A 22,482-nucleotide genomic window follows, 5' to 3' on the forward strand; every position below is an offset into this window, starting at 1 on the left:
CGGACAGCGGAGGCTTTAAAAACAGCGAGATGCCACAGTGAGGTTCGGGCAAAGGCGAGAGGCGCAGGTCCGCGCAGGGCGCAGCGGGGCGCAGCGGTGGACGCGGCCCATGTGGCGGCTCCAGAAATACCCCTCGCTCCTCCGAAGGGACACCGTGATACAAGCGAGCACAACAGGTCCGAGGGATATATCACATCAGAGAGGGACGCGGTGATCCATCATCATCACCATCATCACGAAGGGGCCTGCAACAAAGTGTAAAGAAATCTGAAGCAGTGCGACCTCCTGTCATCGTGGGTTCAATCGTCCATGCCATTTTTTTCTTTTTTGTCTTTACGCGCAGGATGTTGGAGCAGCAGCAGAGGGAGAGGAGGAGGAGGAGGACTCCTCCTGAGCCATGGCGGTTAATCAGAGCTGACAGACACAGAGGAGGAGGAGGAGGAGGAGGGTGGTGGTGGTGGAGGAGGGGGGGTCTGGTTCACCAGCACCAGCAGCAGCAGCATCCCTGACCGGTGCTGCTGCTGCTGCTGCTGCTGGACCACATCCAGAGTCCGGTCGGCACAAACCTCCGCGGCATGACTTCCCCTCAGCGTTCAGACAGACCCTGCCCGATGGAAGGCTGTAAGATTATATTTCAGAAAGCGCCAATATCCATCCGTATGGGGAGGTTAATATCACCAGCTCTCTCTGTCTGTCTCTGTCTCCCTCCCTCCCTCTGCCTCTCTGTGTGCGGGGCTGGAGCGTTCGATTACATCATATCTGCCTCCGAGGCAACATCCTCCAACAGCTGATGAGAGGCTGCTGCTGCTGCTGGTGGGTGTATGGAGACACTGCCTCTCTATAGTCCAACAGCTCTTTGTAGAAATATGCTTAATAATTGATTAATTCATTCCACCCCCGTGAAAAAAAACTGTTTTTGTTGTTGAAAGTGTTTTTCTTCGTTTTACTTAAATTGATGCTACACTTTGGTAAAACAGAAATAGGTTAAAAGCGGTATATGATGCAACAGAACAACGGATTATTTTGTGGTACCAAATTATTTCTTCGTGTTTTTCCCCTCATTGTATTTAGCAAACAATGAGCAGCATTAGACACAGCGATTCACTAAAGAGCATCATTTTTTTTCTTCAAATTAAAGCAAGTTTACTTTTATTTTGAAGGTGAACTGACATCCGGCATTGTGCCTGCCGTACGCTAACCTGACAGATGTGGGGCCTTTTGTCCCAATAGATAAATTAAATAAACTGTTAAGACTTAATCTGAATTAAAATTAGGACACTTTCTGATTCAAAAGCATGAATACATGCTACATTCGTGTTGATTTATAATCTAAATTTTGAGATTGAGATTTTGACATTTAATCAAGAATGATGTTACCAAAAAGAAAAAAATGACAAAAAATGTGAATTCATCATGAATTTCAATAAGCGCTTGGTATCCACTGCAGAGTATTTGCAAAATTTAGTAGTTGTACTGATTTATGTTGTTCTACCAAAATTATTATTATAAGTTTTTCTCGCCGTATTTTATAAATAAATTATTAAGCCTTATTGAGTGAAAATTATGCCATTTACTAGTTCAAACATATGACATACAAAAAAAATCCACATTTTCATATAGTGAAAATTCAGCAAATATTTAATCTCAATGTTGAAATTATAAACCCTGAGTGAATTTAGTCAAGTATGGTGTTGCTCACAGATTTAAGTGAAATAAATGTATTTCCCGCCTATAATCAAACGATGAAGAAAAGCCCCAAAACCAGGTGAATTCATCATGAATTTTAATCGGTGCCTGGATGTCAAACACACAGTATTTGCATAATTAAGTAGTAGTTACCTCTGATATTTTCCCTCTGGCATTACACTGCACGTATTCAGTCCCTATCAGCAGAGCGACATGAAATGTATTTACAAACAACGAGAGCCAAAGACAGTCGGATATAATGACATCATCATAGAAGCGCTGCGGACGCTGACACACGTGTAGACAAAATATAACTTGATACACTTTCATCTGCTCTATGGCCGTTTTACTGGAGTAGGTCCATGATTGTGGATAGTGCAAAAAAAACCACCAAACAAATAAACATTTAAAGTTTGACAGCAACTCATATCCCAGGAAAAAAAATCCCTTTAACTGGAACTGGCTGCTTCACACACAAAAGAACAACTCATTCACTCTAATACAACATCCTCCAACTTTTTTTCATTTTCAACCCACGAGACAGACCAGGAAGTGGAACGTGCGACGTGACGTACGCAGGATTTAGGTTTTTAAAAAATGGCTTTGACACAAACAAACATGGCGGCGTCTCTCTCTGAGTTTTCGGCTGTGACTGAACATTGCTCGCCACATGATACAGTATATATTCAATGGTCGAACCCCGAGTGAAACACTGTGACACTTTATAATAACCTCTTCAAAGTGAAGACTACTTGGTGATCAAGTGCAAATCTGGTGAAAGAATCTATATTTTTTTTATCGTCAACAAAATCCCAACAAACTAACGAGTCTGTGCCAAACAGCTCAACGAGCTCAGTTGATAAAATCAGCCAAAGCTTTGAATGGTTGACATGTTTCTACATTAAAGATAAACATTGGATCAATATCTTACTTTGAGTCAATAACATAAACACTGTATCAAGCCGCAGTAGAAAATAGTCCCCAATAACTTCACCGTTTCCTGTAGTTTGCTGAAACCTACAACATCAAGTTATTTTAAGCCGTTTTTAATTAAAACAGGTTATAAATATAAATTAGACTTTATATTTGTGACCTGTTTTTAAAATATGTACATCTAGAAGAAATGGGCTTATGGCTGTAGAAGTTATAAGCTATTAAGAGACAAAGTAACCGACTGTTGGTTTGGAGCTTTTTAAGGGGATTTGTTGTCAATAAAAAGAAAAAAAAAACGAAATCACCAGCTGTGCCCTTTAATTTCATGTTATTGACGGAACGTGGGGGGATGATTTTCATTTTGATCCAACAAAGAGGAGAAACGAGGACCGACCGCTTGGAAACGGAAAAGCTAAAAGACACTAGAAAAAAAGGTCCATTAACTGCAAATTATTTCCACCTCCGGCACAATCCGAGCAGCACAGCAGGAGGCTGCTGCTGCTCCTCCTACGATTCTGTGCAACCGAGCAAAATGAAAATCAAACTCTGAACGAATTACAGAAGGTTCTTCCCCTCACATCAGCCCCCTCGGTGATGGAGGTACAGTTCCCGAGAGGGACCGAACACACCGCTGCTTTTCTCAGTTTGTGAATGGACCCCGATTTTCAGTCTGGACTTGACACAAGGCGTTTAATCATTTTCTGCTGCGTGTGGGAAGCCACTTGTTTCTTGCCCGAGCTCAGCTCAGCGGCAGGAATGTCATGTGTACATCCTTCTTCTTCATCGATTCACACCACAAAAGGTAGCTAATAGAAGTTATCTCTGTGGTGAGAGAGCATAATTTTGCATAGGAAAGGGGGCGTCAAGGAGAAGCTTACCATTAATCACATGATAAACATGAACAATGGTTAAACTCGCCAGTGACACCCCGACGCGTACTAATAAAAAAATAAGATCTACTGCGTAGTTTCTTCCCTCTTTTAAAGTTCTTTGGCCTTTGATCTTAAAAAAAAATTAGCGTACAGGACAAACGTCACCGGATATTAGTTAAAAGTGTTTCCTAATGTGCCGCGTGAAAATGAAGGAGAAGAGGACGGCAGCTCCTGCCAAAGCAGCCAACATTCCCAGAGAGAACGCGGAGGATTGGTGATCGGGCTGCGAGTCTGACGGTCCGTTCATGTGGAGGGGAAACTGCAAGACAGAAGATGTGAGAACAGGAATAAACGTTAAAGCCGCACTGAAGGTGAGTGTCATCTGTTAAAATCTGGATTATGTTGTTCCACATACTTTCAATTAGGGCTATTTATCTGCTGATTATTCTTCTGATATTTTTGTCTATGAAGTTTAAGAATATTCTGAACTAATTTGAGAGTCATGTAAGGATCTGGGTGCCTAACTACTGTAGCCAAGTACTTTTCTAGGAAAAACCCCTTTGGAATATTGAATTCCTTAATTTATTTATTTATGTTTCATCGTTGATTTGATCACCAGTGTGAATTTGTCTTTATCTTTAATGGTTGTAACTCGTAATATGTCAGTATAAGAGCTATGAGTCGCCTGATAGACAGTTTGCATCCTTTATTTTCTCAGTTTGAGTTTCGAGGCCGAGGCTGATTTCAGACATTTCTCCGGCACTTTTCCAGAGAACTGTTGTTGTGGTTTGATGAGCTGAAGAAAAATGATCCTTTCTAGTGGACAAAATATAAATTGTACCACAAATACACAAAGACTCAAACATCTCAACAATACGAAGACGACAGTTACAGCCACAGAGCCTCTTACCTTTTTCAAAACAAGGAGCTCCACATCCTCCCCAGCTGTCCTGAAATGATCCACTGCAGCTCCGTGTGTCAGGTCCTCCAGCTGGACACCATTGATCTGTGGTGTAAAATCCACATGAAGCAAAAACTGATAAATCATTCAGGTTGTGAATTCTACCAGGGGGCCAAATCCTGTTTTTGTCATGCAAACAATTCCATTAAAAATCTATCTAATAGACGCATCTTAGCTCCCACAGTTACATTGTGTTTAAACTTTACCAGCAGAAGCACAGCGACTTGTTAAACTTTTTGACCCACGGTTCTTCTCCTCTCCGGCTACATACAGGCCAGGCTGCCTTTAGGAGGCTGCTGGGGCAGAACTCGGCTTGAGAAGGAAGCCACCAGCTAAATAAGTCACCATTTCTGCACATTTTCATCCGTTTATTATTCATCACAACGCACAAGAATTCACCAGCAATCAGCAATAAAGCATTCCAAGAGGCACCATGAAATGAACTATCATAAAGTAACTAAAAGTGATTTAAACGGAGGGTTAGTGGTTTAATAATGTAATAACCTGTTATTCATCCTAATTTGTTACTTACTAGATTGACATAAACGCATACTAATACACATGAGAACATTCACTTTTTCAAATTAGCTCTCGTCTTGTGAAAGTATGTCAATGATTCAATCACTCAGCAGGAATCTTGTGAGGCCAAACTGTGCAAAGGTTGTGGGGGATGACACACACACACACACACACACACACACACACACACAGACACAAGCACGAGATACGGAAAGCATCATCCACCCCATCCTTGATAAGAGAGACGACAGTTATTACCGCCAGGATCTTGTCCCCCTCCTCCAGTCTTCCGTCCAACGCCGCGGCTCCATCTTCTTTTATTTTGGACACAAATATTCCACTGTCATTGTCAACGTACGGCTGGTCCACGCCTCCAACTATATTGAAGCCCAGACCTAAAAAAAATAAATTAAAAACACACACACACACACACACGAGACAATCAATGACAAGACAGGAGACAGAGGTTTTGGCACATTGTTTACCAGGGCACAAGTGGCTGATCCTCCTGATCACAACATGTATCAGAATGATTGGATCAAAGTTCAAGAGAGAAATCTCTGCCACACTTCACTGCTGCTCACAGAGAGAGAGGCCACTTCACCACACGTTACATAACTAATCCCCGGTGTAAACCACACATCTCTCTCTCTCTCTCTCTCTGAGACTCTGCAGCGCCACTAGCGTCAACAGCCCGTGTCAGTGTGACAGGCCGTTACTTTTTAAATAACTTTACCGCAGCGTCAAAGTGTATAAATTCATGTTTTAGATGAATTAAACTGGCGTGTTAGAGCTCAACCGGCTCCTGGAGTCTATAGTCAATGTTTGCAGGACACGACAACGAACACTGCGACGAGGTTTTGTTGATTTGCTTTTAGGGAATCGCAAATTAGCCTTTAGCTTGACAGCTAGCTGCTACGTAGCAAGCTAGCTAGCTGGCTAGCTAACCGCCCGGTTGTGCGCTTACCTGCCGGTCCCCGCTTCAGCTTCATGTCCACCACGTTGGGCGAGAAGCGCAGAGAGCCGTTCATGTTGTCAAGGGACAAGAGCTGCCGATTTGAAAACAAAGAAGAGTGTTCAGAGTAGAGAAGGCATCGGGAGGAGGGACAGAGGGACAGAAAGAGTTTCTGTACCGAGGTTGAACGAACTCATTGGGAAGAGAGAGAGTTTTTCTGTTCGCTCGGTGGTGGTACACACGGGTGGTTTGTGGTCGTGCTGCCCCCCGATGGACTGAGGCGGAACTACAGGCAGGGAGTTCAGAGAGTGGCAGGAATGAATTTGAGATTATTATTTATCAGAAAGCAAGAAAGAAAGCACAGATGCAGGGAGAGAGAAAGAAAGAAAGAGAGCAAGGAAGAAAGCAAATTGCAAAAAAACAAGGGGGGAATGTAATGTAAAGAAAGAAAGCAAGAAAGAGAACAAGAATGCAAATTGCAAAAAGCAAGAGAGAAAGAGAAAAAGAGAGAATGAAAGCACAGATACAGAGAGAGAGAGAGAGAGAGAGAGAAAGAAAGAAAGCAAATTGCAAAAAAATAAGGGGGGTTTATGTATTGTAATGTAAGGAAAGAAAGCAAGAAAGAAAGAGACCAAGAAAGCAAATTGCAAAAAGCAGGAGAGAAAGAGAAAAAAGAGAGAATAGGACAACCTGTTAACGGAACGTTAATAAAAGTAAATGGTGAATCAATCCTTGCGGCCTCTGCAGATATCATAGGTAAAAACTAAAATGCCTAGAGATATGTTACTCTACATATTCCAAACAGTGTCTTTCCACTTATAGATTATTAAACTTGTAATAGCCTCATGTTCTTGATACTCTCAAAAATGCCAGTGCCTAAGCTGAACAAATTTTTGATAATGTTTTTGCAATGTATTAATATATTTCTGAAGCATGGAAAAGGATGTGAAATGTTAATTTTTATTTAAGACTTTATTGTGAACAGTTGCAGCTATAAAATGTCAGATATTAATGGATACGTGTGTTTAGATTTGGTTTTGGTTTTGTTTGCCAGGTTGTGGAACAACCTCCACTTGCAGGGTCATTTCCATCAGATCTTGGTGTTGAGTAGAGACAGTATTTATTCCTGTTCCACAATCGTTTCAGACTACAAAGACCTGGTCATGGTTATTTATACTATTATTGATGATACTAATATTAGTGTAATATGTCCAGTACAAAGTGGTATTAACCCCGAACCTCTGACATGTTGCTAACAGAAGACCAGCTTCATGAAGAAATGTGTACAGGGAAAAACCAATGTTTATTACATGTGCAGGTAGCTCATGAAAAATTTACAATTTTCTGAACAAAACAGCAGCATCAATTCAGTATTTGTTTGTTGCCACTTTTATTTATAAGCAAACAAATCTCAAAATACTGCACCACTGATATCTTTGGCAACAGATCAGAGACCCAATCCCCCCCCCCCCCCCGCTTTCCCCCAGTTTACTTAAATTTGAGCCTCACTTTTTTTAAAGTTGATTTTGACTTCAACATGAAATCATAAGTCGTCAAACGTCACGTGACGTCGCCCTTCGGTTCCGAGAGCTCGGGGAGGATTAATACTGAGCAAAAAGTCTGCGTTTAAATTCATTTTTAAGAAACTTCATCATCAGCCGACTGTTTTTTGGCCAGCACTGACCGGCATCACACTCCCTCATGCATTACAAAGGCATATCATGATTTTGATATAAAGGACAGAATAATAAGCGCATACAGGTACTGTAAACTAAATACAGCTGGAAAATGTATGAAATGTTTAGGACATGTCACTTTTTTTCCTGTTCTGCCTACAATCTTTTCAATTAGGGAATAAATTAGTATTTCCTCAAAAATATCTGTTTTAAAAGCACTTCACCTCATTCCATAATTAGATGCTGTTAGGTCATAAAATCTATAGGACTGTGAGCGGCTATACACTGAGACGTCATCCAGTAAAAAAAAGAAAAAGAAATGGATTATAGCGTGTAAACCAGAGTTCATCTGCCATCTGGTTTGTTTATAAATGTGCCAGGCGGGCGGAGATGGCACTTCGCCGACTATTGTGCCTTTGAAGGGATTTTAGATACAGATATTCAGTGGTAAAGTTTGAACCTATGTCTCTCGTACGGCTTTGTGCTTCACTCCAGCTCAGATCATGCTCGGGGCCGCGCTGTGGAGAATGACGTCCCCGACCACGCGCACCAGGGTCACCTCCTCCAGGCCGCCGACTCTGTGCTCGTACTCCAGCAGGTGAGTGCCGTCCACCGCCACTTTGAACATGTCCTCCTCCACGAGGATCTTCAGCTGCGGCAGAAAACAGTCAGGACAAGTCAGGTCACTCGGCTAGAAATGAAACTATTAGTCAAGCAACAAAACGATCAATTGAGTCACTTTCTAAGCAAACCCCCCCCCACTATAATTCAGGAGTTCCAGCTCCTCAAATATAAATATTGTTCCTTTTTTTTACCGTCTTCTATGAGAGTGACAGAGGACTTGCAGGGTTAAGAACGCACCCCCACTCACTTCCTTCCTTCCATGGCCACTTGAGCATCTAGCGATCGTGATCAAGCCGACTGACAACTTGGAACAAAGGTTCCCCACTCCCGCCTTTTTCCTGAATTTGTGCTAATCAGGACGATAAATGTTTAACCAGTCACACATTCCTGGTTGAATCTGCGACCTTTGTTGCATATCATCGCCCTAATCCAATTCAACCATCAAGAAAAAAAGGCATAAGTGGTAAAAACATGAGACGTTGAGTCAAGTCAGGTCTTTACGCACCCACACAAACCTTTGACTGACAATATGTCAATATGTGATATAACGTGGACCGTGTGTGTGTGTGTGTGTGTGTGAGACACCGACAATGAAAGGCCTAATCTTGGCCGCAGTCACGTGACATGAATACTTTACCTCAAAGCGGCGTCCCTGAACAAATGGGAAGCCTCCGTCCCGCTCCTCGGGGCCCCAGCATCCATCGAGGTTGGAGTTCCTGACAATGGTCTGCTCGGGAAATCGAGGATTGAAATGAAAGACGACATCTTGACCTCTAAAGAAATCGACCTGGAACCTGCAAAGAAACAAAAACAAAAGAAGATTAGGACAATGTGCTGCTGCTGACAACTAATCATTCTTCCGCTATACAATAAAAAATGATAATGATGATGATCAATTGTGGCTGAGAACAAAAGCAACCATGTTGTAAAAGAGGGAAGGAAACGACGCATCGTGTGGGTGGGCCGTCGTTAATGATGTTTGACAAGTGAGAATCATATGCTGAGGAGAGTATCGGGGAGGAATGCAGAGTTATTATTAGTCCCTTCAGTTAATGGTTCTTCTTCCCCCCAAAACAGAAAGGATCATTACCGACGACAGCAGAATTAGAAAGTGACTCTTGTTCATATACCTGTCTGCACCGGGTACGGGCTCCCCGACTATCGTGATCAGAAGCTGTGGCATCATCCCAGCGTGAAGAGGGAGATCATGAGGCACCATCTGCAAACACATATTTACATTTTAGATCACGTCAGTACATCGGTGACTTATTTTGAAATTGAAAAGTTAAATTCTACTTTCTACTGTGCAAAAGATATGTAAATACAGTGGTTTACCCTGCTGGTTATATATCCCCATGTGAAAAATGCAGAAATACTCAGATTTAATAAAAAAATAGCCTGAACTTTGTAATAAACAGCAAAGTTCTTAATACCATTATTAAGATAAAGAGGGTATTTTTGGTTAAACATTATTCAAAACTTTGACCCCGCCCACATTCCTACACACGCCCCAGTGAGTCATCACCTCTTTTTCCACTCTTACACAATTCACAATGATTAGTTGAGAGACAATGAGAAAGGAAAAATCAATATTCTACATTTCTTTTAATGCAACAAGGCATCGTACTGTACAAAGTGACTCCAGAGGGAAAAAAATGACAAAAGAAATAACAACAACAAACCACCTTTTAATTATAATCATTTACAAATGTGACAAGTCAACGTGGGATAAAGTGATGAAGGTACATGCTGTGATTTTAAAAGTGAATATAAACGTGTCTTCTTGACATATCATAACAGGGGTTTTGTGTAAATTTTATGTGTAATATTGCACTTTGTTAAAAACAATCTCCAAGGTAGATTGAGCTGTAAACTGATCAGTCTTCTCTGCCACTAAATCAAACCACAAGATGATTTCTGGAAGCGACGTCCTTGTCCGACTGAAAAGCGGAGTTCATTGCTTTTCAGTTATACGGTGGGTTATATCTTGGCTGAAAGACAAAAATACAGATAACTACTTTTGAATATTTGTTGATTCTGTACTATGTTTTGCTTCTTTGCACCCCAGCAGAGCCAAAGACACGGAAAAAAAGATGTAGCCCTCAGAAGAAGAAAAAATTCACCATCCTGCAGTAAAGGCCAACTAGGAAGGAAACATGTCTTTTTCCACCAGCTTCAGTATGAGACAGACACCAAAATGAGATCTCTGCTACAGTAGAGTTTAATATCTAAACAGCAGGTGGAAGTGAAGATGAACTTGACAGCCAAAGTGGAAGGTTGAATATATTTATCCGGCATCTGGGTAATCATTTCTCAGCCTGAATCCCAAAGACAGCCACACCAAGAGAGATGGCTCCACACGCACCAGAGTAAAAAACACATCAGCAAAAAAGTGCAGCAAGCAAGCCATACAGTGTTATTTGTACACAGCCTGAGTACTCACCAGCATGCCTCCTGGTGCAGCGGGTCCACCATACGGACCCATGGGCCCAGGGCCGGGACCGTAGGGGCCAGGGGCAGGAGGGAAGCCTCCACCTGCATGTGGTCCCCATGACCCAGCGGGTATCGGGGGAAAGCCTCCAGTAGGGAAGGCAGGGAAAGAGCCAGGGCCAGCTGTAGGGGGGAATCCGCCAGGGCCAGCCGGAGGGGGGAATCCACCAGGGCCAGCTGGAGGGGGGAATCCACCTGGACCGCCCGGTCCGTACATGCCGTTGCCCCCTCCTGGCTGGCAACCTGGGTAAGGCACATTTGGATAAGGCCCAGGAGGAGCTCCGGGGCCGGAGGCAAACGGTCCAGTTGGGTAAGGAACGGGGCCTCCGGGTAGCTGTCCTGGAGCTCCTTCAGGTGGGTACTGCCCAGGGAACTGCCCGGGGAACTGCCCGGGGGCTCCGGGGCTGGAGGGGAACTGCCCCGGAGCTCCCGGTGCAGGTGGATATTGTCCAGGTACTCCGTGACCAGGCGGGAACCCGCCAGGTGCCGAGGGAGGTCCTGGGTATTGCCCCGGCGCGCCGGGACCAGAGGGGAACGGGAACTGCCCCGGAGCTCCCGGTCCTGATGATCCACCGCCGGCGTAGCCGCTCGGAGCCGAGGGCTGGGTGGGAGCTCCGGGGGCCGAGCCGGGCCATCCTGGATTCGCAGGAGCTGGATGATTGCTGGCGGGGGCCGACGGGTTCGTGTTGCCACTCTTCTTCGCCTGGCTCGGGGTGTCGTCCCCCAAAGCATCTGTCAGCTGCAGTGAAAGAAAAAGTGAAAGTGACTCTCTCTCCATCTGCAAGTCAACACCAGCTACCAGGTTAAACACCACGAGATAGAAGAACTCACCGAGAAATCCGCCATGATCTGCCAACAAAAAAAACAAGACACAAACATTCATTAGTGGGTTGGTTATAACCAGCTGACAGACACTGGAGGTGGACGTGCATGTCACACACAGAGGCAGTGAGTAATCGCAGGGTAAAATGTTTCCATCCCCGCCTGGTGACCAATAACAACAACAACAAATACATCCATTTGAGTCAAAACAATCTCGACTAAAGCTTAAATTATAATCATGACGAAGCTTCTACGGACCGACTTGTATCTTCACACTCAACACGGATTCCGTCCCTGAAACATGTGAAGTTGACTGACAGTTGGTGCTGCGGAGCTAGCTTAGCGGCTAAGCTAACACACTAACACACTAACACACACACACACAGTCCGCGTAACTGTGAACACTTTCACGTCCGGGCGGGATTTCTGTTACAGCTTCGTCGTCAAGAGAGAACTAAAGTGAGTTAAAAAAAAAAAAAAGAAGAAGCTGGTGTGTGTTTCTCACGTTTACAGTACCTCGGTTCTGTAGTGGCCCGGTGAACAGCGGGGTTTTTTATCCAGCTGCGGAAGGAGCCAGTTCTTCAGCTAGCCTGCTGCTAACTTAGCCTGTCAGGACTACAAGCTCATGGAGGGGGAGGAGCAAGGAGTGATGACGTCTTCTGACACGTGCACACACGCGCGCGCGCACACACATACGGCCAAAGTTATATAAAAGTAGATAGAAAATTAGAGAATGTGTTTTTTTATAAATAAAGTCTGAGATAATCTGTAGTTCATGTTGTTCTGGACTGTTCTGATGAGGACTACAATTTTTTTTTAAAGAATATGAAAAAATAAACTAAATGTCATTTATAATTTTCGTTCATATTCATATTATTAGGAAACTTCCTGTTGCCACAGACTCGTTCTTCTTAAAGTTACAAGGTACAGAACATTCTGATGTAGAATTTCAAAATTAAAGCCCTGAAAAATATATATATATTAATTTGATTACAATAATGATTACAATCAAACAATAAATGATATAAACCATAATAACTCAAGAAAAGAGGTTGGAAATCATTTAAATATTTGTAAAGAACTACTTCATCAGATTAGTCACATGAGTGAATTTCTCGTTTGTGATTTGAACAGACTCAGAGCACAATTAAAATTGAATCCTATGTTATTCAAATGAGGCTTTATGAATATGAATAAATGTTTTTTAATAAACTATCAAGAAAATGGCAGGGACTAACTTATGAGTAGTGACCGACTTTAGCAGCAGGGGGCGCTCGTCAGTAGGATCGGCCAAATCAGTCACAAGATGTGAAGTACAACAAAAAAAAAACATTGAGAGCGTCTCTTCCATTCAGAGCAGCAGCTTCATCTTCAGGGGGAATTTCAACTCTACAACGATGGTGAGTTGTTCAACGCTGTCGCGACGGAAGCTTTCTCCACTTAAGTTTCTCGCTCTTTTGACCGCGTGCTCTCCACTGATGTGAAGTTACGGAGACGACTGAGGTGAAAAGTAAAGATCGTAGATTGGGCTAGCCTGCTAGCCTGCTAGCTTAGCATTAGTTCCACCCTTTTTTTTGACTGTGGAATCAAGTTTGTCAGAGCGACAACGATGGTTTTCCGGCGTTGGATTTCAAAATAAAACACGTGCTGAGTGGTTTTTTTTTTCAATAGTTCAAGTTTACCAGGAAAGTATTTACTCAAAATACTGTTTACTAAATCTTTACTTTAGCAGAGAACACATTATTAGTGGTGTGCGTACGGTTTTATCTTTTGATCAATGTCTCATTTTGATCAGAAGATGTTAATATAGGGTGGATGTTGTGTAGTGAATGATGTGGTGTCTTTTAATGTTTGTCTAAGGACAGTAAATCTGTGTTTGGATGGAATAATATTTAGCAGCAGTCAGTTTTGACTCTTTGAGTTGTGAACAGAAAATGAGTCAGCAGCTTATTACTGTTAGTAATAGCAAACATTGACTACTTCCGGCTTTTATAATGTGACAGTTTTGCAGCCATTCTACATTTTATATTCTTGAATATCCATTTTGCGATGTCGCCTTAGCTATTCACGACACTTTAAGTGAGAATCGAAAATTAAATAATAATTGCAGCTCTTCATATAATACAGCATTGCCACGTTTCCCCAGACACATTGCGCGTGCTTTTATTTTGAAGACCCCCGCTGCCGGGCTTCCTGTAGCACTGTGGCTCCCAGCGGTGATGTGTTCCAACACGTCCTGGTTCGAGCAGCTGCCTTCATGTTAGCCCAGTCTCACTCAGTCACGACGAACCAACAATGTTTCCCTCTGGGTTTCTGCTGCGTGTCACGACAGAGTAATAACTCCCTGCACCGCCGAGCAACATTACAACGGCGTCAGTGCCTCCGTTGAAACGGTTAGATTCAAGTTTTCCTGAGGAATTTAACCGGAAGTGAAAAACCTGTGGCCACCTCCAGCTTTTCTTTCTTCTTCTTCTTCTTCTTCTTCTTCTTCCTATTGTCATGCCATGTCCCTCATCTTTTTCCCAATGCATCCTGTTTCTCAAGAGTCCCGAGCACAGACACACGCCTCTGATTTTTAATCTGCAGATCTTTCTCTCTGAGCTCAGTGAAATCCTCACTCCCACCAGCCATCTGCTCACCAAGGTGTCATTATAGAAAGAGACTCTTGGAAAGTCTATTTGTCTTTGTGCTGGAGTTATGTAATGTTGGTTGACGTGACAGGTCCAGACCAAGTACAACTTGTTCAGACTAATGCCATGAATGATTTTTTCCCCCCATTATTGATTAACCGATTAGTTGTTTTGGTCCCCGTCACATGTCGTAAAATGGTTCACAAACCCCCAAGATGATGTTTTGCTTTGTGCACACTCAAAATATATTCCGTTTTCTGTCATAGAAGAGCAAAGAAACCAGAAAATATTCACATTTAAGAAGCTGAAATCAGAGAATTTTATACTTTTTTTCATGAAAACTACTTGAACCGCTTAATCGATTATTAAAATAGCTGGAGATTAATTTAGCTTTAACTGTTGCAGCTCTAGTGAAGACCCCCTTTTCTGGGGGATTTGGTCTAAATGAAGCCTGCAGATCAGTTTGGACTCCTGCAAGAAACATGGTTCAAAGATTTAAACATTGACGTTTCTGCAACAATTGTTAAAGGTATAAGGAAGGAAAAGGGGGCGGGGTCTCCTACATACTATAAGTCAGGGCGTCAAGATCACTTTCAAATTCATACTAATCACTTTCATGTTAAAATCCCAGGATATTCTTGTATTGTTGTTAACCAAATGCCATAAAATTTGACTGTTGGATTAAATAATTGAAGAATACAATGGATCTAGTTGTTGCGGTCCAGTCAAATGTACAAAAACTAATAATTTAGTGGTTAAATGAATACAATACCATGTGAAGTTTTGTGAAGAAATATTGAGTCTGTTGTTGACTCCAGCTGACAACACATTGGAAAGCAATACAATGCATGAAAACCAACTAAAGCTGCAGTCTGTGACGCGGCAGCTGTTCTCCATGAGCATAAACCCTCAGTAAATGTCACAACGCCAAATTAAATTCAACTTGTTTATCAATGGATTAGGATGTATACATCTTTTTTAAAATACTTTTTTTCCCCACATATCGTAGTCTTTATCTACTTATTCCTAGAAAGTCATTTTTCCGTGTTTTCCAGTTCAGTTAGATTCTGTTTTGTAAACATGTGACTGGACAGGAGACATCTGCCCTCTTAACATGAATTGATGAATTGTAAATTAATGATGATGATGAAGAATGAATGAACACAGGTTGAGGAACCGGTACATATTTTTCTAACCAGGTAAATGATTTATACCTCGGCATCTGTGCGCTTCAGTAGGAATCATGGGACGAGGGCTGCTGGTGCTCACAGGGGGAAAATTCACTTGTCTCAGCAGTCTATAGTTCAGCCTGTCCGCCCACAGCTTCATCTGAAATAAACCTGGAAAAAAGAGAAAACAGCCACGATATCGACGAAATTTCTGCACGGTGAGGAGGACGAAAGTAATTTAGTGCTTATTTTAAACAGACAAAGTCTGCAGGACATTTTCATATCTTTGCTCCATTGTATCATGAAAAACCATTTGGGGACCAGTACTGTATGTGTGAAGTAGGTGGAAGTGAAAAAGCTCCAACGAGTAACAGGCTCTCTGCAGAACATTAGTGTTTCCTCTCACAGCACATTGTAAGGCTGATATAAAAGATGCAGGCTGCCAGGAAGAGAGGGAGTTGATGGATCTGAGGATGCACTTTCTGATGTAGCTGCAGAAAGATAATAGAGATAATAGTTTAGTCCAGGTGAACACTATGATCCGTCTCCTTTTAAAGTTATGAAGTGCAAGGTTTTGGTTCATCAACTCTGTACAAAAACAAAGATTTGAAAACTTTAAATCCCAATAACTTAATGAATTTGACATTTTTGTGATCACACCGATGTCTTGTGTCTGTCTCCCCATTTTTTCCTCTTAGACTGAATCACTTGTGGTGTGTGATGTGGATAAGGATCTGGTGAAAAAGCTGAGGGACTTCCGCTTCCGGAAGGAGACCAATAACGCGGCCATCGTCAGTGAGTACTGGCAGCACATTCTCACACATTCATTATCATCTCTTGCATATTTAGTGAAAGCACTGAAATATCAATTTGTCTTTCTTTGTGTTAAAATCCTCAGCAGTTTGAAGAATTGGGTCACCTTCCCCAAAAGTTGCCGTCCTTCAGTAAAGCCTAAGCCCACGAGCCGTTACTTTGTGGGTTAAAATGCATCATTAACGGTCGCACAGCCTGCAGAGTGGTTGCTGCCTCCTGCTGTGTGGAAACAAAAACGGAGGCAGACACTGCCTCTTTACATCAATGCCCAAATGTATCCAAATTCAGCGGCTGCACACGTCCTTCCTCGAATATTTTTTCGGATTAAGCTGCTTTTGTTTAGTTGCAGTTTTATGTTTGCTGACTTTCCGCTGCTGTTCACTGACAAAAAGGGGGGGGGGGGGGGTTACTGCTCGGATTAAGGCCAGCAGGGTTTATTTTTTTTAAAACAACTAGTGCATACAATGAGTTGGATAGCGAACACGTTGTCTCCAGCTGTTTGTAACGTCTACACTTAAAGGTGGAAGATTAGACATGATAATCTCTTAAATATGATGAAATGTGCTCGTCTTTGAAATGTGTACTCGTTTGACATTAAAGGAAGAGTTCAACATTTTGGGGATTCATTTTATTAACTAGTTTGTCTACGCCAAGCTCTGTCATGTGATTTTAAAAGTTTTCCGAGTGTGTTTCTGATCACACACAGTCAAACCTACCTATAAAATTTAAAAAATTGTAAGAAAAATCATGTACGACTCCACAGTATATGTCTGAGGATAGAGGGATGCTGCGAGGACAGAGGAGTTACATTTGAATACAGCAGGTGGTGTGACAGCGTCGTGTCGCATCAGTCCGAGTATCAAACTCCGCTTAAGCTTTATCCTTTTGACATCTAAGAATCAAAATGTCATTGCTGCCAAATTGGATTATCATAAGCGCGTGTTTGCATGATACCGGCTATTAAAAGCCGAGGCACCAAGTGGACAAATGTTTCCATGCTGCTGCTGCTTACTTAATAATATTATGTTTTCTTTCTTTTTTTTGCCCTTCAGTGAAAATTGATAAAGACAAGCAGCTCGTTATTCTTGACGAAGAGCATGAGGTAATGAATTTGTTTTGTTCTGTTAAATATTAATGTATAATTGCCTGTTTAGATAAGTTTTAACTCATGACATTACACCACCACTGTTTTCTGTTTTAAGGACATCTCTCCCGATGATCTGAAGGACGAACTGCCTGAGAGGCAGCCAAGATATCCTTTGAATGAATGAACCAGTCTCATCTGAGCTGTATTTAAATAACCCCCCTCCGCAGGCTGTGACGTTTCCGTTGTTTGTAACGAATTGGAGGACACAAAAATGACGTCATATAGTGTAGTAATGCAATAACTCGTGCAACCAGACACGATCTACAGCTTATTTTCTGGAATTTCCAAGTTTGGGATCAATAAAGTACATCTAGCTAGCTAGCTATCTTAACCAACCATTTGTCATCATGTGGTATAAATGATGTCATCATAATGTCATTATGATAAAATATTATTGCAATATAAAAAAGTTAGCACTGACTGATTTGGGCATATACAGCCAGTGCAGGGTATGCATCGCCCTCCTCTGATGCTTTTTATTTTTAGATACTTTATCTTTCAATTTATCTACATATTTGTTTATTTTCTTCAATCTGGTTATATGAATTAAAACAATCTATTTTAGTTTTAATTTCTTTTTGTATTGATCATGCTACAATTCAATAACTCCTGCCGCGAAATATGTGAACTGTCCTTAGCACCGGGAACATTTGTCGTCTACAGTTACAAGTACCAACACACTGACGGACGCGTGTCTTATCCTCTCTGCTTCATCTTCTCCAGTCCAGTGGGTAAGAACATCACCAAAATTTACTTTTTTTTAATAGATTAAGAGCAGCAATTAAAAACTACGTAACTGCTCTCTCACCGAGGAAACTTTAAGAAATGTCCCTTCGCTTGTGCTCGGCAGGTTGCCAACCAGAGCAGCAGATGATGTACGCGGGGAGCAAAAACAAACTGGTCCAAACGGTTGAGCTGACCAAGGTTAGCGAGTGTGTGTGTGTGTATTGCTTACACTGATGAATTTATCTGTTGCTAAGACGTAATAAAATACTGGGTTGTTATTCATGTAACACTGATACATATTTGTCATATTTGCCACAGAAGAGTTCAAAATCTGACATCCGTACTCTTTGCTGTGTGCCATGTTCTTCCAGGTGTTTGAGATCAGAAACACAGAGGACCTAACGGAGGAATGGCTCCGGGAGAAACTTGGCTTCTTCGGCTAAAGTCTTCTCCTCCTCATCCAGAGGTCTGGGACGGGAGGAGGATCGCACAAAAACACACCACAGTTAATGTTTCGCTCCTCTTTGTACGAGACCCGATTTAAATAGTGTTTGCAAATGACTCCCTGTTCTCAGTTTTAGGCGTCTTTGTCGGAGTTTAACGGTGTATTGCAATTCAGTTTGTCTGAAGCTTCAGATAATCACAGGAGTTTGAAAAACCTTTTTCTCAGACCGCCAACATCCGTGGCACTGACTCTAAACTTCACCCATGTGGCCGCCTAAAACTGAAAATACTTCACGCGGTGCCATTAAATACGCACATATAGATTTCGATCCAGAAATTACATTTATTATTACGAAAAACAGAATAACAGCAGAAGTCCATTTCGTGGGTTGGTCCTCTGATGATTTGGCCACGTGTGTCCTGTGCCATGTGCATCACAACAAGCAACACAGCGTCTAAACGATATCAGACAGGAAGTTCTTGCCTGTGGGATCCTGTCCCTGTTCACCAGCTGTTCTCCAGCTGTGCTGTCTGTGACTGTCCTGATCCAGCGACTCTCTCTCTCTCTCTCTCTCTCTCTCTCTCTCTCTCTCTCTCTCTCTCTCTCTCTCTCTCTCTCTCTCGCTCACGCAAAGCTCCCTATTTGGCTGTGATGTCGCATCCATCCGACCGCCTGTAAAAGGCCCACAGCACATTTCTTTTTGTCGGATTGAAAGAAGCGGTGTATTGCATTCGTCAACTTCACTTTTTTGCGGATTGACATAATTGCTTTGAATATGCGAGGAGCCACACCCAAAATTTTAAACTCTTGCATCAGGACTGGTCCCCGATTCCCGTTAAAAAGGGTACAATCGGTCTTATCTAAAAATGTGAGTCGCCAAAACAATAACGTGAGGAATGATTACCCCCCCCCCCCCCCCCCCCCCCCCAAATGTGCTTGAACAAAGAGTTTTTTTCAAAGTGACTCATCAGAAATTACCTGTGCGTTTTTAATGGCGGCGAGTATATTGGACGCTGGTCTGCTTCTGTCTCCCGCACAATCTATCCACGTGCCAGTCGTGTGTCTGTGTCGAATTAACACAGAAAGTGATCGTACTCTTCCTCAGCTGAGGTGTTAATTCAAGACAGTTTAAAAGGCATTTTTTTAACCATGGTTTCTGTTTCCTTCAGTAGTTCACACTGTAACCTTCTGAATTTCACCTTTTTTATGTTTCCTTTTGTTGTAAAAAACAAAACAAAAAACTTCCTGCCAGAACATTTGAACAATCACAGTGACAACACAGAGAACAAACTGCTGTTGTCGGTCTTCTCCTTCCGTATTCATTCAAGGGCATTTAAATTATGATTTCACAACAATCTCTCCAGTCTGCAAAAAGACAATAAACACTATGACTATTTGACAAGAGACACTCCTGAGACGCTGACGCTTTATATATGTATGATGTGTTGTACCTGAACAAGCTGACAGAGGCCCTGAAGTGATGTGGCGCTCATCACGCCGTGAGTCCGTCATCACATCGTTTTCATCTGTGTTCGGTGAATCAAAAAGAAGAAGAAGAAGAAAAAAAAAAAACAGTTTTCTACCGTTGTCCTCCATATTCGTCACAACCACATCACACTCCAGGGAACAATATTTCCTCTGAAACATTCCAGACAAGGAACCTCTCGTGACCACAACAGTCTTGACAAACGCTGCACACGAGGCAACGTGGCCTCTTCTTAATCGTACTGGGCTTTCTCTGTACACGTGGGTTAAACTGTGTCTTTTAGGGAGATTGTTCGCTAACATTGTGCAATTAGAGCTATTACTGTTATCTGTGTTTATGAATGTTGTTCTTGACTCTGATGTTAAAGCCACTTTGATCGCCTCGTGGCTGGTCACAGCTTTGAGAATGATGGATGTGACTTTCTCCAAACGCCCGTTGTGCTTAAGATTTGGACTCGGTAGGTAGAAGACGGCGTCTGGTCAATTTACATTTTACCGTACAGAACAGGGTTTGACCAATATATTGACATTTGTGAATTGAATGTGCCGGAGCAGCTCATATTTTGTGCTCATCGCTCTAAATTCTCAAGTGAAAGTATGTGTGTGTTGTAATTAAACACGGACAAGAGCTTAAAATGTCACATTTTTCATAATCAATGTGCTGGAGTACACAGTTAAAACAACAAAACTCTGTCTACTCTGCACACTTATGAACTCTAATGTTTTTTATTTGCTATTTTTAAGTTCTTCCCTGTTTCCCGCTGGAAAACTTCTAAAAATGCATTCAGACCAGTGCAGCACACGAAAAACCTTAAAACATAATTGACTAATACTTTTGCCGCTTTAAAAGCTAAAAGAAGACATCTGAATGCTACTGAACCAGTGAGGGAGACTTAATACTTGACAAGGAGATATTAGCAGATTAATGCAGTATATTGGTCTGACCCTAATAAAGAACGAATGGGCACAAATGATTTCCACACATTCCCTCGTCAGTGTCGTGTCTTATTGAGAAACCAAACGGATACTGAAGGGTTGTGCGCATAGCTTATGACGACACTGCTAAGTCGACCATACCGGTGCCTCGTCTGACTTTTTTTGAGGGTCATAATTATGTCTGTTTTGATTTCATCAGAAAAATCAATGATGATTGATTAAACTTTTTTTTTCTTCAACCCTTTTTTTTTTTTACTCCGAGAGCCATCTTTTTTTTCTGTCAAAGTAGAATCCGGGTTTTTAAGATATTATAGAAAGATTGTATTTCTAAAGATCTGACTCTTGATGTATACGCACAATTACACCGTTTCATTTAAATCACATTGCTATGTCAGATGATAATCATATATGATTTACGTGTCAGGCAAGGTTTGATCTAACAGGAACAATGGGATATAACTGTAATCACTGGTTTCACTGTCTACAAATAATGTCAGCTTGATATCTTGCTGCTGTAGCAGAAATAAAACAACGTGGCTAATTATTATTATTATCTGTAGTGGTATCTGTCCATACTTGAGCTGATGCTTTGCTTTAAGGATAAAGGAAGATTTATGGACCTAAACCCTTTGGGGATTTTTAAAAAGCTCACAGCCGACCTACACCAAGCTGAAGTGTAAGGACTGTTTTGTTTTTTTGACAAAACGCAATACGGGCAATATCACTTGAAATGTGTGCAATGTGCTGCTTGTCGATGTGAAACGTACTCAAAAACGTGTTTAGCTGTTTTCTCTTTGTCTGGGAAATTCTGAAAACCTCTAAAAATGTGGAGAGCTACTGTATAAGAAGTGCATGCTTATAAATGTGTGTCTGAACAGTTTGCATACGTCCGACACAAGTTTCCTCATGACATGTTCATATGATTTGCGTTCTTTCAGAGTAGGGAATCTATCTTAACTTGTTAAGTTAATTTGACTGGAACAGTTGCATCTCAAACATCTGGTCTCAGCGTCATTCTTACTCTTTATCTAAAATATTTACAGACCAACAACTCTCTTCTTTTTTATATTTTCATGGAACTTGGATGTAACTGCTGAATCAAAATATACAATTTCCCCAGTACAAGGATTATTGTAAAAAAAAGGGTTCCTTTTGATTTTGAGCCATGTAGCAGGTTTTGTCCTTAGGATCTAATAAATTTCCCTCCTACGCTTTGAGCCCGTTATAAATACATTTTACTTCTTGAGTCTTTTTCGGTAAAACTGCAAATGTGTTGTTCAGCTTTTGATGTCCTCTCTGAACAAATGCCTATACTGCTCTGCTTCTTTCCTTTTTAATAAAAACATGCCCGAACCATGTATCATAATCAGCTGCCTCATGGCATCGGTGAAAGTTGAGATATTTGTATTTTTCCCATACTTTATAAAAGTGTCCGTTGTCCCATTGTCCAAATAAAATGACAGTGATGTTTACCTCTGTTTTCAGTTGACTGTTGTATGCGGAACATGTGCATATCAAATTTTTAAGATAAAATTTATTTTATTGAGCCCCCGTAGAGGAAATTCAAATTTCACAAGAATAACAGCACAAGGG

At 41.7% G+C, this 22,482-nt stretch overlaps 3 protein-coding genes across 4 annotated transcripts; 1 reads left to right on the top strand and 2 right to left on the bottom strand.

Moving 5' to 3' along the window:
• Positions 1–1,766: 1,766 nt before the first annotated feature.
• On the bottom strand, positions 1,767–6,171 carry LOC118286517 (synaptojanin 2 binding protein). The gene is made up of 4 exons (XM_035611012.2): positions 5,939–6,171; positions 5,230–5,366; positions 4,402–4,497; positions 1,767–3,810 (listed from the first exon to the last, which is right to left on the bottom strand). The coding sequence occupies exons 1-4, from the start codon at positions 6,000–6,002 to the stop codon at positions 3,667–3,669; spliced, it is 441 nt and encodes a 146-aa protein (XP_035466905.1). The 5' UTR covers positions 6,003–6,171; the 3' UTR covers positions 1,767–3,666.
• Positions 6,172–7,210: 1,039 nt separating this feature from the next.
• Positions 7,211–12,197, bottom strand: lgals3a (lectin, galactoside binding soluble 3a). 2 transcript variants are annotated; one of them, XM_035611003.2, is made up of 6 exons: positions 12,055–12,197; positions 11,548–11,565; positions 10,670–11,455; positions 9,357–9,445; positions 8,864–9,020; positions 7,211–8,254 (listed from the first exon to the last, which is right to left on the bottom strand). In XM_035611003.2, the coding sequence occupies exons 2-6, from the start codon at positions 11,560–11,562 to the stop codon at positions 8,099–8,101; spliced, it is 1,203 nt and encodes a 400-aa protein (XP_035466896.2). In that variant the 5' UTR covers positions 11,563–11,565; positions 12,055–12,197; the 3' UTR covers positions 7,211–8,098. The 2 variants fall into 2 exon arrangements, with proteins under 2 accessions (XP_035466896.2, XP_047183163.1); XM_047327207.1 differs by lacking the exons at positions 7,211–8,254; positions 8,864–9,020; positions 9,357–9,445 and adding an exon at positions 9,895–10,217.
• On the top strand, positions 12,188–22,361 carry gmfb (glia maturation factor, beta). The gene is made up of 8 exons (XM_035611014.2): positions 12,188–12,204; positions 12,800–12,938; positions 16,036–16,132; positions 17,203–17,252; positions 17,353–17,402; positions 17,946–18,028; positions 18,148–18,221; positions 18,395–22,361. The coding sequence occupies exons 1-8, from the start codon at positions 12,188–12,190 to the stop codon at positions 18,464–18,466; spliced, it is 582 nt and encodes a 193-aa protein (XP_035466907.2). The 3' UTR covers positions 18,467–22,361.
• Positions 22,362–22,482: the final 121 nt, after the last annotated feature.

This window comes from Scophthalmus maximus, chromosome 15, assembly GCF_022379125.1.
Source record: "Scophthalmus maximus strain ysfricsl-2021 chromosome 15, ASM2237912v1, whole genome shotgun sequence".
Classification (NCBI taxonomy): Eukaryota; Metazoa; Chordata; class Actinopteri; order Pleuronectiformes; family Scophthalmidae; genus Scophthalmus; species Scophthalmus maximus.